General features: G+C 41.0%; 1 protein-coding gene across 2 annotated transcripts in view; it reads left to right on the top strand.

The window, feature by feature from the left end:
- The window catches only part of MFGE8 (milk fat globule-EGF factor 8 protein), a 47868-nt gene that overhangs the window by 13699 nt on the left and 19058 nt on the right, over window positions 1-15111 (top strand). For both annotated transcript variants that reach the window (XM_018571906.1, XM_018571913.1), the window contains exons 2-3: window positions 3960-4082; window positions 7666-7797. In XM_018571906.1, coding sequence (XP_018427408.1) covers window positions 3960-4082; window positions 7666-7797 — 255 coding nt within the window. The remainder of the gene's footprint in view (window positions 1-3959; window positions 4083-7665; window positions 7798-15111) is intronic.

Raw genomic sequence — 15111 nt, forward strand, 5'->3', positions numbered from 1 at the left:
GGCACAGCTGGCTCTGGCTCTAGATAGGCAGAGCTCACTAGAGATCAGCCAGCTGGGTGGATCTCAACAGTATTGTCAGGATCCATCCCGGCTTGCCACGCTCTCAGTATATAGCGAGCTGTAGCTTGCTATGTAATGAGCTTTGGGTCACGGGAGGACGTTAGCATATGTCCTCCCGTGACCCTTAAGAGAACTATGGGATAAAAAGGTTACCCCATAGTTCTCTTTTGAATGTTCTTTCCTCCTTTTCACAGTTGTTCACTTTGCTTGTGCTTCTTGCTCTGTAGCTGTTCAAGGTTTTGCCAATTGCAGTGATGGTTCTGTTGAGGGCTCAATGGAACTTTTGAAACATGTTGGCTGTTTTAATAGATTAATGTGATGGATACATTTTATCTAGACTGTTAAGAAAACCTTGACATTCTATTTCTGTAAACCTAAGGGCTGAGTCTGGATCCTTTGTGTACTTTGAAGCTGCCTAAAAAGAGCCGTCACACCAAATTGGTATATGTCTTATACCATGTTACAGTGCTCCACCAACTCACTTTCTCATCAGACACATATCAAAGGATCACTATTGAGAAAATATTGTATTCTTATTCTTCTGGATTTCCATTCTGTGTGTGCATGGTGAAAGGATTATCCCTTTATTTTAAAACCAGTGAATGATCAGTGATGTGGTAAAGGAAATATTCAGACACGTTGAAAAATCACCAACCCTTACCGTAGGATAATTTTCGTTGCACCTCATACACTGCAGTTGATTATACCAAAGGATTCTTGTAATGGTCTAATTTATTATTGCATTATGTACAGCCACAGTAACTTACAACAAAAAGCCAAAACATTATAGCCACCTGCCTAATATGCCAAAAGATCTCTTTTGCCACCAAAACAGCCATGACCTATCAAGGCACGGACTCCACTAGACCTCCTTTTAAGGTATGCTGCGGTATCTGGCACCAAGTCCTCAGTAGCAGATCCTTAAAGTCGTCTAAGTTGCTAGATGGGGCCTCCATGAACTTGTTTTTCCAGCACATCCCACAGATGCTTGATTTGGATTAAGATCTGGAGAATTTGGAGGCCAATTCAACACCTCAAACTTGTTGTTGTGTTCCTCAAACCAGTCTTGAACCATTTTTGCAGTGCGGCAGGACACTTTATCCTGGTGAAAGAGGCTAATGCCATCAGGGAATACCGTTTCCATGAAGGGGTATACTTGGTCAGCAATGATGTTTAGGTAGGTACGTGTCAAAGTAGCATACACATGAATGTCAGGACCCAAGGCTTCACAGCAGAACAATGCCCAAAGCTTTACAGTGCCTCCGCTTCTCCACATAGGGCATCCTGGTGCCATCTCTTCCCCAGGTAAGCGACCCACATGCACCTGGCAGGCAATCCACATTATGTAAAAGAAAATGCAATTCATCAGACCAGGCTACCTTATTCCTCTGCTCCGTGGTCCAGTTCTGATGCTGACGTGCCCATAGTCAGAGCATTCGGTGGTGGACACGAGTCAGCACAGGCACCCTGACCGGTTTGCGACTACACAGACCCATACTCCACAAACTGCAATTCAGTGTGTGTTCAGACACCTTTCTATCAGAACCAGCATTTATTTTTTTCAGAAATTTGAGCTACAATAGTTCTTTCATTGGATTGGACTACACGGGTCAGCCTTCGGTTCCCATGTGCATCAAAGAGCCTTGGCCCCTCCAAGTCCCTGTTCACCGTTTTTTCTTCCTAGGACCACTTTTGGTAGGTCCTGACCATTGCAGAGGCGAATGTCCCACAAGAGCTGCAGTTTTGGAGTTGTTCTGACCCTCATAATTTGGCCCTTGTCAAAATCGCTGAAATCCTTACGCTTGCCCTTTTTTTTTTTTTCATCTATCCAAAACTGATGTAACCCTTAGGTGTGGGTGGTTGTTGGTTAAATCACCTACTTACTACTTTTGCTCTTGGAACTCCAGGGGTTAGAGTACACCCCTTCTATTCTGCGGTGATGATTTCATCTAAACCATGAGATGTTTTGCTAGTAGTGGTGAGGAATGCTGTCTCGGATGCTGATCAAAAAGCGCTCACTTTTTACTTACAGAAGGCTTCATTATTTCAACATCTACCTTGTAGCAGACAGTGAATAGTTTACCGAAAATGATAGAGTGAAGTGTCATGTCTACCTTAAAGTTTATTTTCACTTTTCCAGTCAAACTTAAGAATCTCTCTATATGTTTATGTGTTCTTATTCACACAACATTTCTAAAAATATTTCTTACCTTTTTTTAGATATCTCCATGTAGCAGGGCTTTGCAAGCTTCTCTCTCAATTTCCAAGTGACAGATAGCTCTGACTATCCCTATAGAAAGACTTGGGACAGACTAATCTTCCCCCTCATTAACATACAATGCTTCTAGATCTTTAACCCTCTGTTAGGACAGACAGTGTTCAAACCCAGTTTACAAATGATAATGAGATTTACCAGCACAGTAGAGGCAGTAGAGGCACAACTTTTATTTCAGAATTGAGCTTGTTTTGCGCAAGAAGCATTTTTTAAAGTCATGCTGTGTGAATGGGAAATGTAACAAACGTAATATAGGTGTTATTCCAATTTTGTCTGGAAAAGTGGAAATACACTTTTAGGCTTGATTCACACCGAAAGCGTTGGGGGCTGCACTGGCCCTTTTTTTATTCAGCACATTGCAACACATGACTAGGCAATTTGCTTTGTCATGGATGGGCTCAGTTCATACCACAATGCCATGCGTTGCGATGGTGTGTATGTATGGGGGAAAAAAAAAGTACTGCATGCAGCGCTGTGCCCATAGAACTTAATAAAACGTCACTTATGACATTTCAATAAAGTTCTTAAAAATAAAAAAAGTTAAAGTGCAATTCCCAGAATTGGTGCATTGACGTGTGACTGCTAACGCACACCAGCGGCTGTGGATGCAGCGTAATTCAGGACTGGACAAATCCCAGGAGCCAGGTAGCTCCTTAAAAATTATAGCCGGCATCTCACACTTGATGTTTTTTCTAGTTACTGTCAATGAACCTGACTCCTAAACAAATATCTTGCCGGCTCCTGGACTGGACAGACTGGTTCCTGAATTCAATAATAACTTGTCCACGCCTGCTTTAAGCGACCAGACCTGAGAATGGAAGAATTCTCAAATAATATAAGAAACCAGCGGGTGATTCTGTTAGCCCCTGACCTTTTTTCGGCATTTCTTGCAATAGGTCTCATTTGCACAGATGTGCACAGCCGTACAGTGTGCACATCCATTCAGAAACCTGTGCCCGGGGGAACTGCTGGTGCATGTTACCGCCTGTTCAACTTAATGACAGGACATGGCTGATACTGATCCATACTTGCACATCCTTACAGGTAGGTAGGCATGTCCTTGGATGCAGCCTGCACAAAAAAAAGAAACCTGTTACTGGTACTCCTCCAAAAGTATAATTTCAGTTTTGTGTAGGTTCTTTGCAGAGAGGGACAACATCTAATGCTCATATAGCAAATTGTTAGCTAAGTAAAGGACTTATCTGATGGTTTCACTTTGCTGCCCACTGTTTCATCGCCATGAGCCATTGTGGGCTATTGAATCATCCTAAATATGAGAAGTCCTGCTCTTTTATATACAGTGCCTTGCATCTGAGTTGTTAAATAACTGAAGTAAACCAACCAAAAAACTGAAACTTAGTGTATGTAAGTACCATATTGACTGGATGATATTATGACAATAGGTATAGACGGTTTGTGCTTCATGATCAAAAATGCCTGAAGGGTTGTTGTTGCCCATAAAAACTACAAGAACTCTTATGGGTCTTAAGCAGATTGAGAATGAAAAGGTTATGATTGTTCATTGCAAACAAAGAGAGTAAAGAAAACAATGCCATCCTTTTGGGCATATTGCCACATCCTTTTCATGCCTTACTTAAGATGTTTCCTGTTCCTTTTTCTGAAGGTGACACCTGTGAAAAGAACATCTGTCATAATGGAGGAACCTGTTTTACTGGTGCAAACAAGGAGCCCTTCTGCATCTGTGCTGATGGATTTACTGGTACATACTGCAACGTGACAGAGAGAGGTAAGCACACCAGGCTTGGGATGATCACGATTTTCTTTAGTTACAAGAGTGTTGCTTTATTCCAGATATCATCTGCTCTGTAGTAAGTTCACTGTAATGGGTGTAGTCAGGGCCACCATTTCCTGGAATTAGCTTGTGCTCTAGACCAGCCTTTCTCAACCAGGGTACCTTCTGGCCTCCTCAGGGGTACCTGCAAAATATTCGCATATGGTCATTTCTCCGATGTGAAACAGGGGTCTCCTGATGTGAAGAGGGGCTCCTAGTTTGAGGGGGACTCCTGGTATTAGAGGGGGACTCCTGATGTAAAGGGGGGCTCTGATGTGAAAGAGGCTTCTAATATGGAAGGGGGACTAATGTAAAGGTGGTAGCACTTTTTTTTGTACTCTGTTTTTGGATGGGGTCCTCCCCTTAAAATCCGTACCATACCCCTATTTCAGATAAGGGTCTAGTATGGATTTTGGAGGGACAACATGTAATTTTTTGACTGGGGTGCCTCAGGTTTCTCCATACTTTTTAAAGGGTGCCATGACTGAAGAAAGGTTGAGAAATGCTGCTCTAGTGACCCGTCACAGTTGCTGTAGAATTCTCCACACTGACGTAACCGTTTTTAAAAATTCATCACTGCTAACTCTGCCAGCCTGCATGTCCTTGGCATTATATATATTGACTAGGATATTTATGTCTTTTATATTAAATAACAAGAATGTTTTTAAAAAGTCAAGTTTTAGAAACAACATGTTTTTAAAAGCTTTCAACTTCAAGCAATTCAATTATTCATCCATAAAGGCAGAAAGTTGAGACTTAAATTGATACTATTGTCTTCTACAGTATTTACTTATAACAGATATTTATATAGTGCCAAGAATTTATTTACACAGCACTTTACATTACTGCACATCCACAACAGCCCAATACTTTGCTGATCATGTACTGAATTAGCCACCTGTGTTCTCTCTAAATAATAAGCTTATGAGGAGGATTACATTTTTCCATAGATCTATAAAGAAATTCATTAAAGTGTTATTAAACAATTCCTGTAAAAAAGAAAAACAAAATAGCAGCATACCTTTTAATCATTATTGTTTCATGTCCCCTGTTTGTGAGCAGTCTTTGCAGCATAATGAGCCTTCAAAGGTTTGGTGTGTTTAATTTCCGCATATAGGGTGGCTCCGTTGCCTTGCAGGGTCTCCTCGAAGGCCATGCATAGCCTTCATGATGTATGCGCTCCTGGCTATGACTATATCTTCACATGCCGCTTGATGCTGTGTTCTGCTACTGTGCAAGAAGGACACATGCACATTACAGGCAGCATGAAAGGAACCATGATCAGGTACAATGGTACTATGCAGGGGGCATGCACAGTTGAGCAACTCGCAAGGAATACAAAACACAGACATTTCCCCTCACAGTTACCAGCTAGCCTGCAACAAAACAAATGACACTGTTTAACATTATGCATTCAAAACAGAGGTTTTAGTTGCACAACCTTTTCAAATATGTGGAAGCCACACTGCCTCACTGTGAAGTGTGGTCCTAACTCTAATCTTTGAAGGCCTTCATAGTGGAGCATATAAAGCAGTAGATAAATTGAATGCAGGTATGCCTGGAGAGAGCCTCTTTAAAGACATAGAGATGGACTGGAGGCCTAGCATATAAAAATGTAAGCTGAAGCTTCCAACACACAAGGAATCCTGGGGACGTGCAGTCCTTATGCATTAGATCACACTAACCCGAAGTCAGGGGAACCGTAATCGGAGAGGAACACAGGTCAGAGATCTGACAAAAAGAGGACATGTGTTTACAGGAAAATAAAGTTTAATAGAACTGTAATATATCAATATGTTGCCAGCATTTGACAGTAAGTATTGAACATTAACTTCTTGTGAGGGCCTCTTCTATAGTATTGTGAAAGATGTTGCACATGAAAAGTATACATCTCATGTTCAGTCATTTGTTATTATAAATATATTAACGGCACCAGTGATCAGTCTGAAAACATTGTCTAAAAATATGTTTCTTATACCATTTTGCGTTGAAGTGAATGTCAATATTTCACATTTGCAGATAAAAGCCACCATGGCTGGTATGGTCTGAAAAACAAAATGGTTCCATCATTAATTATACCATCATTGCTTCCCCAAGATAAACACAAACCACCGTCTATAATGGACGTTGGCACAAATTTGGGACAATGCATGTGTGTCAGAGTCTGTTATTTGTGCAGAGTTGTTTTTCGTGAAATACGTGGTTCCTTAGTTATTCTGAATCTCTGTATCTATGACTAAACAGAAGATTTCTTTTACTCAATTGGTTGCTAGTCCAGTTCATAATAATTGTTCTGCATGTATTAGTGTGGGATTAGTATAGTAATGGAAACCTACAAAAAATAATGGCTGATCCAAGCTTTCAGGACACAAAGGCCATTCTTCGGGCAGCAGCAAGCATTGTTTACAAGGATATCATTAGCCTAGCTTCTCTCTGTCACTTTTTTGTAATGCACTTGTCATTATGGATCAAACATTGTGTTGTAAAAAAAAAAAAAGGAGAGTATAGAAGTAAGTTATTTGCTTTTTAAATTATAAAGAACATTTTATGATATTTTAAAGTGAAGATATTAAGACCGGACTCTGTACCACTAGGTTCCATTCACTGCCTGCATGGTAACTGTAAAGAGTATAACTTGTATAACAAAAATATTGTCTGCTATTGCTGATCTCCTTCTGAAAATGCTAGTTTCCGGGTCCTTTTGCTGATACATTGACTTGAGTACTTTGAATCACTGACCCACATCAAGTATGCAGCAAGTGAAATAAGCAGAAGGATCCAAGTAGCTAGCATTTTTTTAAATGAGGTCATTTAATGGCAGTCTGTTCAATGATTTCATGGCAGGTTTCCTTTCCACTTTCAGTTTGAATGCCTCCTATGTTGCCGACTAGCAGAGATCTCTCTGCATGTGATGCCGTTAATGAGCTGTTTAATATTTACTGCTAGACCGCTCAGTGATTAATACTGCTATCACAGCTGTCCTGTTATTTCATTGCGTTACCGTCTGATCTGTGAAAAACATTTGCTTTTTCAGTGGCATTAACTAAAATGTGTTAATGTTTCAATGCCTTTTTTTCAGAATGCAGTAGGAAAGGACTAGATTTTGCGGCAAGGTTTTTATTGCTCCCTGTACCTCTATTGAGAGGGCTCTACTCTTACTTCCTGTTCCGAGTGACAATTAGCACTTCCATTTCCCCTTTCTGGAGTGCATTCTCTATGCATTCCTTTTGAGAATCTAAAAGGAGTTGGTGACGGTATCCTGGGTGTCATCAGGACACGAACCAAGGAGCAACAGGGGTACTAGAAAATCAAATATGTGACAGCATTGTTTTCAGCACTGTCTATACCCAGTCTTTGAAGAGCACTAATCTCTATCAACCAATCAGATTTTATCTTTAAATAATATGAAATAATTTAAAATGTAACATAAGTATTACCATGCTTTAAAATATATAATTACTCTATTGTCTGATGTGTTTTACTTATATAATCTTTATTATATTTTGTGACTTGGCTCTTTATGCTTTTACATTGATAGGTCCTTGTCAACCAAACCCCTGCCAGAATGATGGTGATTGTCAAGTGCTGTCCTACACTCGGAGAGGCGATACCTTTGCACAGTATGTCTGCAAATGCCTTCCTGGCTATGATGGAGAGCACTGTGAAAACAGTGAGTATGAATCCAAAAAAACATACTTCTTGCAAAATCCAGAGCCACACTTTCAGTTTATATTTTCAGAATTAATGCAGAATTATGTAGCGGGACCAAGCAAAGAACCATGATTATTTGGCAAATGTGGCGATGCATAGCACTGCAGTTAAATGTAATTCAAAAAGTGAAAGATGATTTCCTTCATTACTATGGCTTACTCTCCTATCAAGCAGTAGATATAGGCAAACAGTTAAAAAAAAAAAAAAAAAAACGCTAAAACAGCGGTTTAAACTTACCCTTTGTTCTTTGCGCGCTCCCACCCGAGAAAACGAAACTGTTCGGGCGGCCGCAAAGCATCTTGGGGCGGGCGCATGCGCAGTTCGGATTCTCGGCCGGGAGATGAGCAGAGACGCAAGCTAAGTGTATGGACGCGTGCACCCGCATGCAGACACCGCTAGATCGGAGGGACAGAGCAGTCAGCGCTGGATCGGAGAGCCGCCGCACCGCTGGAGGGACCGATTAAAACATCAGGGAAGAAGATCGGAATAAGAGACCTCATTTAAGGTAAGTGCTAACATTAACATGGGGGGGAGGGAAACATTTTTTTGACTTTAATGTCACTTTAACCACCATATTCATCAGGAGTCCAAGCACAGCCTACATGACTGGACCATCTCCATAAGATGACCTATATTTCAGCTTCCTTCATGGATGACTTTTATTTCATGAGTAAGGTGTGAGATTTCAACAGTTTATTGGTAAAAGATCAGTAAAATATGATATGTAATCAGTATGGTTGACTTTATTTTGCACACCACCCTTGTCCTTACATAAATGATTTAGTTTTAGACACCGCTAACATCGGTGTTTTATTACTGTGCATTTCGGGTTCCCAGCCAGCACATCTTTCTTAAGGACTAATGGTACCATGCAGAATTGCAGATGCAAAGGTGTGAATGTACCATTAGAATTTAGTCTGAGGACATTGACAGTTAAGTCGGCTGCACCAGAAATTGGTTCTGCAGTTGATTGACCACTTGGTTGATTTATCTCACAGGCTTCTGTTATGAGATTTCACTGCATTAGATGGTGTCTCTGCCAATTTCTAAAAGTCCACAATCAGTGTCAGTCCTTCACAGCCTAAGTTCCCAATTATTTATGCTATGGACAATCCAGTGGGGGGAGTGAGACACCACTATATAAATTTGTAAAGGCAGAAGTAGTAGTTGTGATGGCAATAGCTTGTTCCTAAAGTGGCTGAGTGAGATAAGAAATCCGCTTATGATGCAACTTATCAGTAATTGTGTTTCTTTGGAAGTGAATCCTGTTGAGGTTTCCACACGCATTTAATCCAAAAAGGATTCACCCCATGCTTCACCGACCATGCTGGCTGAGATCTAATAACTCTGTCCCAAGCATTGTGGTAGGGGCCGACTTGGGCAAGTGCTTTTTAAAAAAAAAAGGAAGAGAGTTGTCCCCTGATGCAGCGCTACACGAGGGTAAGGATGTGTGGGTATGGATTTTGATGCTAAGTGTGCAGATTCTTTTAAGTGCGGACCGGGGTGTCCGACGTTTGTCAATAAAAACAGAAGAAATGAGGACAGAAGCGCTACTACCATGCAGTGACTTTAGTAAAAATAAAAATAGGAATTGAGGCAAATGACAACTTACCAAGGAGTGAGTGATGATGCGATATCATCGACGAGGGGTAGATTGATGGGAATCCTCCAATAATAGGAATGGTGTGCGCTCTCTTATGTGTGTGAACAGATTAGGGGGAAGGCGAGCAGGTGTATTGGTTGGTCACTGCCATTGGGGCTGGGGAGGGCCCAATGGCAGTGAAAACCTGGGTCCAAGTGCTGTGTGTTGCTGGGGTCCTAAATGGAAGGGGACCACTGTGGCAGCCATACACTCCACACCATCCGGGCCATACCTCTCTCAGTCCCGACAGTGTCAATCAGCCCGCATCCATTCACGCCTGCCACAACCAGTGGCCCCCTTCCGTTTAGGACCCCAGCAACACACAGCTCTTGGACCCAGGTTTTCACTGCCATTGGGCCCTCCCCAGCCCCAACGGCAGTGACCAACACATTTTGTTCTGGAAGTAAATCACATGCTTTTTATTTTTCTTTAGTTTTAATCAATCTCCGGCAAGAAACCCATGCTTTGTATATTCCAAACTGGTGGTATGAAAGTATTTTTGGATGTCAGACATAAACAAGCTGGGAAGTAGAATCTGAGCAGGTCTTTGGCTGTGTGACTCATAACTAAAATCTTTTCCGGAAATATTTCCAGGCTGATTTTTATAAGCATAGTTTCTCTGCGGCTAAACACATAGCTAGAGAAATGATTGACTAATATATGCTTGTATGACCTTGTTTGTCTTTAGATACATTTGAAATATTGTGTGATTGTGTGTATACAAAAAGAAATCTCTAGAACATTAATGTTGTTGGCTGGGAACACCCAGATAAACTAAACAGATCAGGATTTACTGGAGAACATTACTGCAGTACAGTTGTGATTATTTACCACAGTAGATTGCTCTGGCTAGCCAATGATGGCTGGTGAAGAGACAAATATAAGTGCCATCCATTGGTGTGTATTTGTAGACGTTGTGGTCAGAGTTTAGGCACAATAGGAGATTTGTCCCGAGATGTATTATCAAACCTAGTGTGGGAATATTACCTTGCATGTATCAAAATGCTGAGAAAGTGTTGGCACCTAGTTGGGTGCAGTGGAATTCTTTCACTCAGTTATGACAGAACTCCAATCAAAAATAAAATAATGTGATGGCCCATTAAAATATGAAATGAAAAATAGCTTAGAACTGCGAGTGAAAGGACTGGATTGCAAAAGATGGCTTCTAACAAATGTCACCAGTTGCTTGTGCAGACCAGTGGAGTCTAAGGTCCCTTTCACATGCAGTTTGCTGTGTTCCGGGGTTCATGTGGAAGGATGTTCCCGTTCAGATGGAACCACTGTACCCATTCAAGATAATGACATCGTGCCAGCAATAGAATCTGTCAGCGGCAGTCCGTAGGTGTGGGCTATACGATTGTCTCATGGAGGCATCTATCCTATGTAGAGCTACAATCATGTCCCAAAGCGCATGTAATCGTACCATGTATAATCGCATACAGACCGCCGGGAGATGCAGCCACTCACTGTCACCCTTTCATTAACTTGAATGGCTACAGCATCCGCATCTGAACAGGCACATCTGGGATTCCTGTGGCAAGAATCCCAGAATGCAGCATGTGAATGCAGCCTTAGGGCCTGTGTTGGCAGGTGTTCAGTTGAAGTGGGGTTTTACATTGCCATACAGAAGTACGGGAGTGAGTGACTCTCTGTGTTCAGTGTACAAATGGGACGTCACTCCCGCAGCACCCAAACAGGACAGAGCTGAATGTATGTAGCACAGACTACTACAGTGAATAGCAACATCCCCAGTGGCCCTCCGGATGTGACACATGAATTATTACATGTAACAAAGCTTACCCGATCTATTGTTAAACTTACATTTCTGAAGTTCAGCTTTAAGTCAAATAATTGTGAAAGGTTACTGAGGTAAAACAATGTAAGGAAGTGCTATTGTACAGTGTGTACAGTGGTGTCCTTTTGATTAGTAAGAAGTAGAACCTGTAGATGTTGTGGTCTCCAGCAGCTGATCAAAGTCCTGCTTCTTGCTACTAATAATTCTCGCTTTATTACCAAGTGTCACTGGAAGTCTCGCATGGCTGGAGATCAGAAGGGTATACGTTGTAAGTAGGAAACCTAGGTTGCTAAGGTTAAATTTAACATAACTCATGTGACAGGCCTCACAAAGCCCTTAGGAAAAGAATGTGCCACCTCTTTAAACATACACTCTTTGAGGCTTTTTTTCCTGGGGTTGATAATGATGTGAAATAATTACAGCTTGTGCTATGGGCTATGAGAGGACAATCTCATAGTACAAAACGTATGACTGGGCAATCCGCTTGAGATTAGAGAACATAGTCCCCGAAAAAAACAAATTGTTGTGCTGGAGACCTGCAAATGAATTTCTGAAATGCCTCTGTATTTATCGTTTATTGGAAGCTGATTCAGTACTGCAGACGATCCTTTCTTTTTCCTATTTCTTCTGTGCATTCTTCCCCTAGATGTAGAGTTTTCAAGATTCTTTAAAAAAAATTGTATTGTGAACACACTGGAATATAAATATTTCTCACATTTATTATAAATAGGTAAAAAGATTTGTGTCTTTATAAGAGCATTCGGTAAATGCTTCAGTGGGTTTATTCTTGTTACACAGCTCCCAACTGTTCCTCATTTGAAAGGACTGTCCTTTATGGAACCAAATCCCTCTTTCCTCCTCTGTTGTCCCATTCTTTAGGGGGCTGATGAAATGATCTCTCCTGGAGGTGTGATATGGACATGTCCTTTGCCTACATACTTTGTACTATAATGTGTCCCCTTTTTTCTGTCTCACAAAGTTGGGAGGTATGTTGTTAGTTGGATGTGACAGTAAAGGTCAATGTAGACTGTGGTTCTACAAAATGCTGCTTGCTAATGGCTAGCTCACCCCAGATGCAGGTGAGATGCAGTCTGTTCAGTTTGGCTGCTGCATCCAAATCACGTCACAATGCTTTCCAATAGGTCTTCTGGTGCTCTGTTCACAGCAGTGCAGTCTGTTCCGATGCAGTCAGAAAAAATACTGCTCGTCTCATTATAGTTGCACCTGATCGCGTTATGATTACTTTGCATTGCAGTATTGTTGTGGAAGGATTTAATATGTTAATATTATGGAATAAACAATGTCAACTATATTTCCACTGAACATAAATTTCACCTAATCCTGTTGCCAGAAGCATAGAAACAAGCTTTATACATAGATAAGCAAACATTTCACAGTGTGTTGTATCCCCTACAGTCATTACAGTTCCCAGCTGGAACTCCAGCTTGAGACATTCTGTGCACTGTTCTGTTCATCCTATCAGGATGGGCGAAAGAAGACTTGATGCAAATTGGTGGGGAATGGAGCTCCATATTCTAAACACCATATGAGAGACCACTGGCACACTGTTCATGGCTGTTGCTAGGGTATGAAAAGACCAAAGGTACATGTTTGGGCCCCATACACACAGTGAAACAGGAGACGTTATCTGGGAAGTAAAAACAACTTTTTATGCTTCCCAGATCAGTTTTTCCTGTGTTTTAGATGTTTCTGGGGTTAGCAGTGTTTGCATTGTATTTCCGTGCATTTCACCAGGTAAAACCAGGATACAGTGTCCCAGGGTGAAGAAAAGTCTTGTTTGTGTAAATGCAGCAAGATTAATTGCACATTACCAAATGTCTAGTGTGCATTCAGCCATAAAAAAAGCTTTACATGCTTCCAGGTGCGTTTAGAAATTGGCTTAAAATGCACCTGAACTCATGTATTTTAATTCCTGTGTCCATTGGGGCCTTAGAGTACTGTGCACATTAAATAATTAGCATGGACTGCAGTTGTGCCCTCTGTTCACTGTTCTTGGTTGTTCATCTTTGGCATACTCACATTTTTATGCTGTAAGGTGGAATACGTTCACTGTCGGGGTCTTTCACTCCGAATGTTTTCATCTTCCTACAGCTGTTTAGCCCCTCACACAGTGCTACAAACATCAGACCTGTCTATAGGAGTGTGCACAGTTTTCCTTTATTAAATCTAACCAACTCTGGCTATGATGGGAATGCTTTTTGCTCTTATAAACCAGCGTGTTCACAATAATTTGCAGTATAAACTGGTATATCACCTTTCTTTATTACACATTATTTTCAGTTTATGACATGTTTTCTCCTACAAAGACGAGGTTTTCCAATTTCAGAAATAGTGGAATATGTTTTCTTCTCCTAAGCACTTGGCATGCTCTTCACCAATTCTTACAGCCTTATAATGAGTGTAACGTCTTTTCTTTGGCCTGACAAGCAAGCCCTCCATACATTACAAAAGTGCTAAAACAGATTATTACTTACCCTTTTGAAGAAGACTGAGGAATAAGACAGATTTTTTCCTTTCCTACCTTTTTTTTTTTTTTTTTTTAGCAGTCAGCAGGTTACACATCCATCTGGTTTTCACTGATGGTGGATGATTTAGAAGCTGATCAAGTATAAAGGTACCCATACACCTTACGATTATCGTATGCGAATGACTTTTCGTACAACAATTGTAACGTGTGAATAGAGTGCCCGACCGATAGTACTGTACAATCGTACGACTTTTGACGGTCCAGCATGTTTGAAAACTTTGGTTAATCGTACGATGTTCGCATGGTTGGTGGCGTTTCCGTCCGTCAAAAGTCGTACGATTAACACTGCGCAAACGAAAATAATTGCGGTCAATTACCGCAAGTCGTCCAGGTGTTTATTTTTTTTTTTACTACCGCTGATTGAACCTTTCAATAATCGGGACAGAAAAATGTTGTCCGATTAATCGTAAGGTGTATGGGCACCTTGAGAGAGACTTAAAGAAGAACTCTGGCCCAAAGTGTTCTTAACCCTTGCAATTGGCTACCCCCGCTCAGCTGTTTGGATGAAATTTAACTTTCTTTTATTTTTAACAGACAAAAATGAGAAGTTAACCCTTGCAGTGCAGGCGTAGTAGCCCCACTGCAAGGGTTCATACACGTTTTGCCCAGAGTTCTTCATTAAAGTCTATATTTGACTTTTTGGCAGTAAACTGTCTGCATGGTAGTTACTCATTGTCCCACGCAAACTCTCTGTTCATACAAAAAGTACTAGGCTAAGCATGATAAAATGCTGTCCTCAGATAACATTGCTCAGAGATGGAGACCAAGGGAATAGTACATCTTGCCAAGTACTCTCTCACCCTGGCTTTGCATTTCACTCTTTGCATGTGCTGTTTTGCAGTGTTTAAAAAATATAAAGTGCAATGTTAAGAAATGATATGGTGCACATAGTAATGGCTTTATGATTCTGTGTGTTCAATACAATACTCTGTTCCGTACTTGGATACAGTCTCATCCTTTTTTGGTCAGATTACAATAGTTTGTAGAAATTGTAATAATGCATTTTAAAAGTGTCTAAATGCAGATAAAGTAAAACCTGTACTAACTTGGATAAAGAGGCAACCATTGCTGAACTCCTTCGAAAATGCTGTTTGCCTGGCAAATGCCTGTGAAGGTTCTCATTCATCCAGGTCATGGCATATGTGTAAAAAATGAGTCAAGGCAGCTGGACTTGCTGTATTTTTCTTGAAGACGTTTCACTGGTCATCCAAAACAGCATTGTATGTTGCAGACAATAGATGTCTCACCCCCCCCCCCCTTTTTTCCACCCTGGGTTTCCCACTTTTTT

The sequence above is a fragment of the Nanorana parkeri genome, unplaced genomic scaffold, assembly GCF_000935625.1.
Source record: "Nanorana parkeri isolate BGI_ZX_2015 unplaced genomic scaffold, ASM93562v1 scaffold42, whole genome shotgun sequence".
NCBI lineage: Eukaryota > Metazoa > Chordata > Amphibia > Anura > Dicroglossidae > Nanorana > Nanorana parkeri.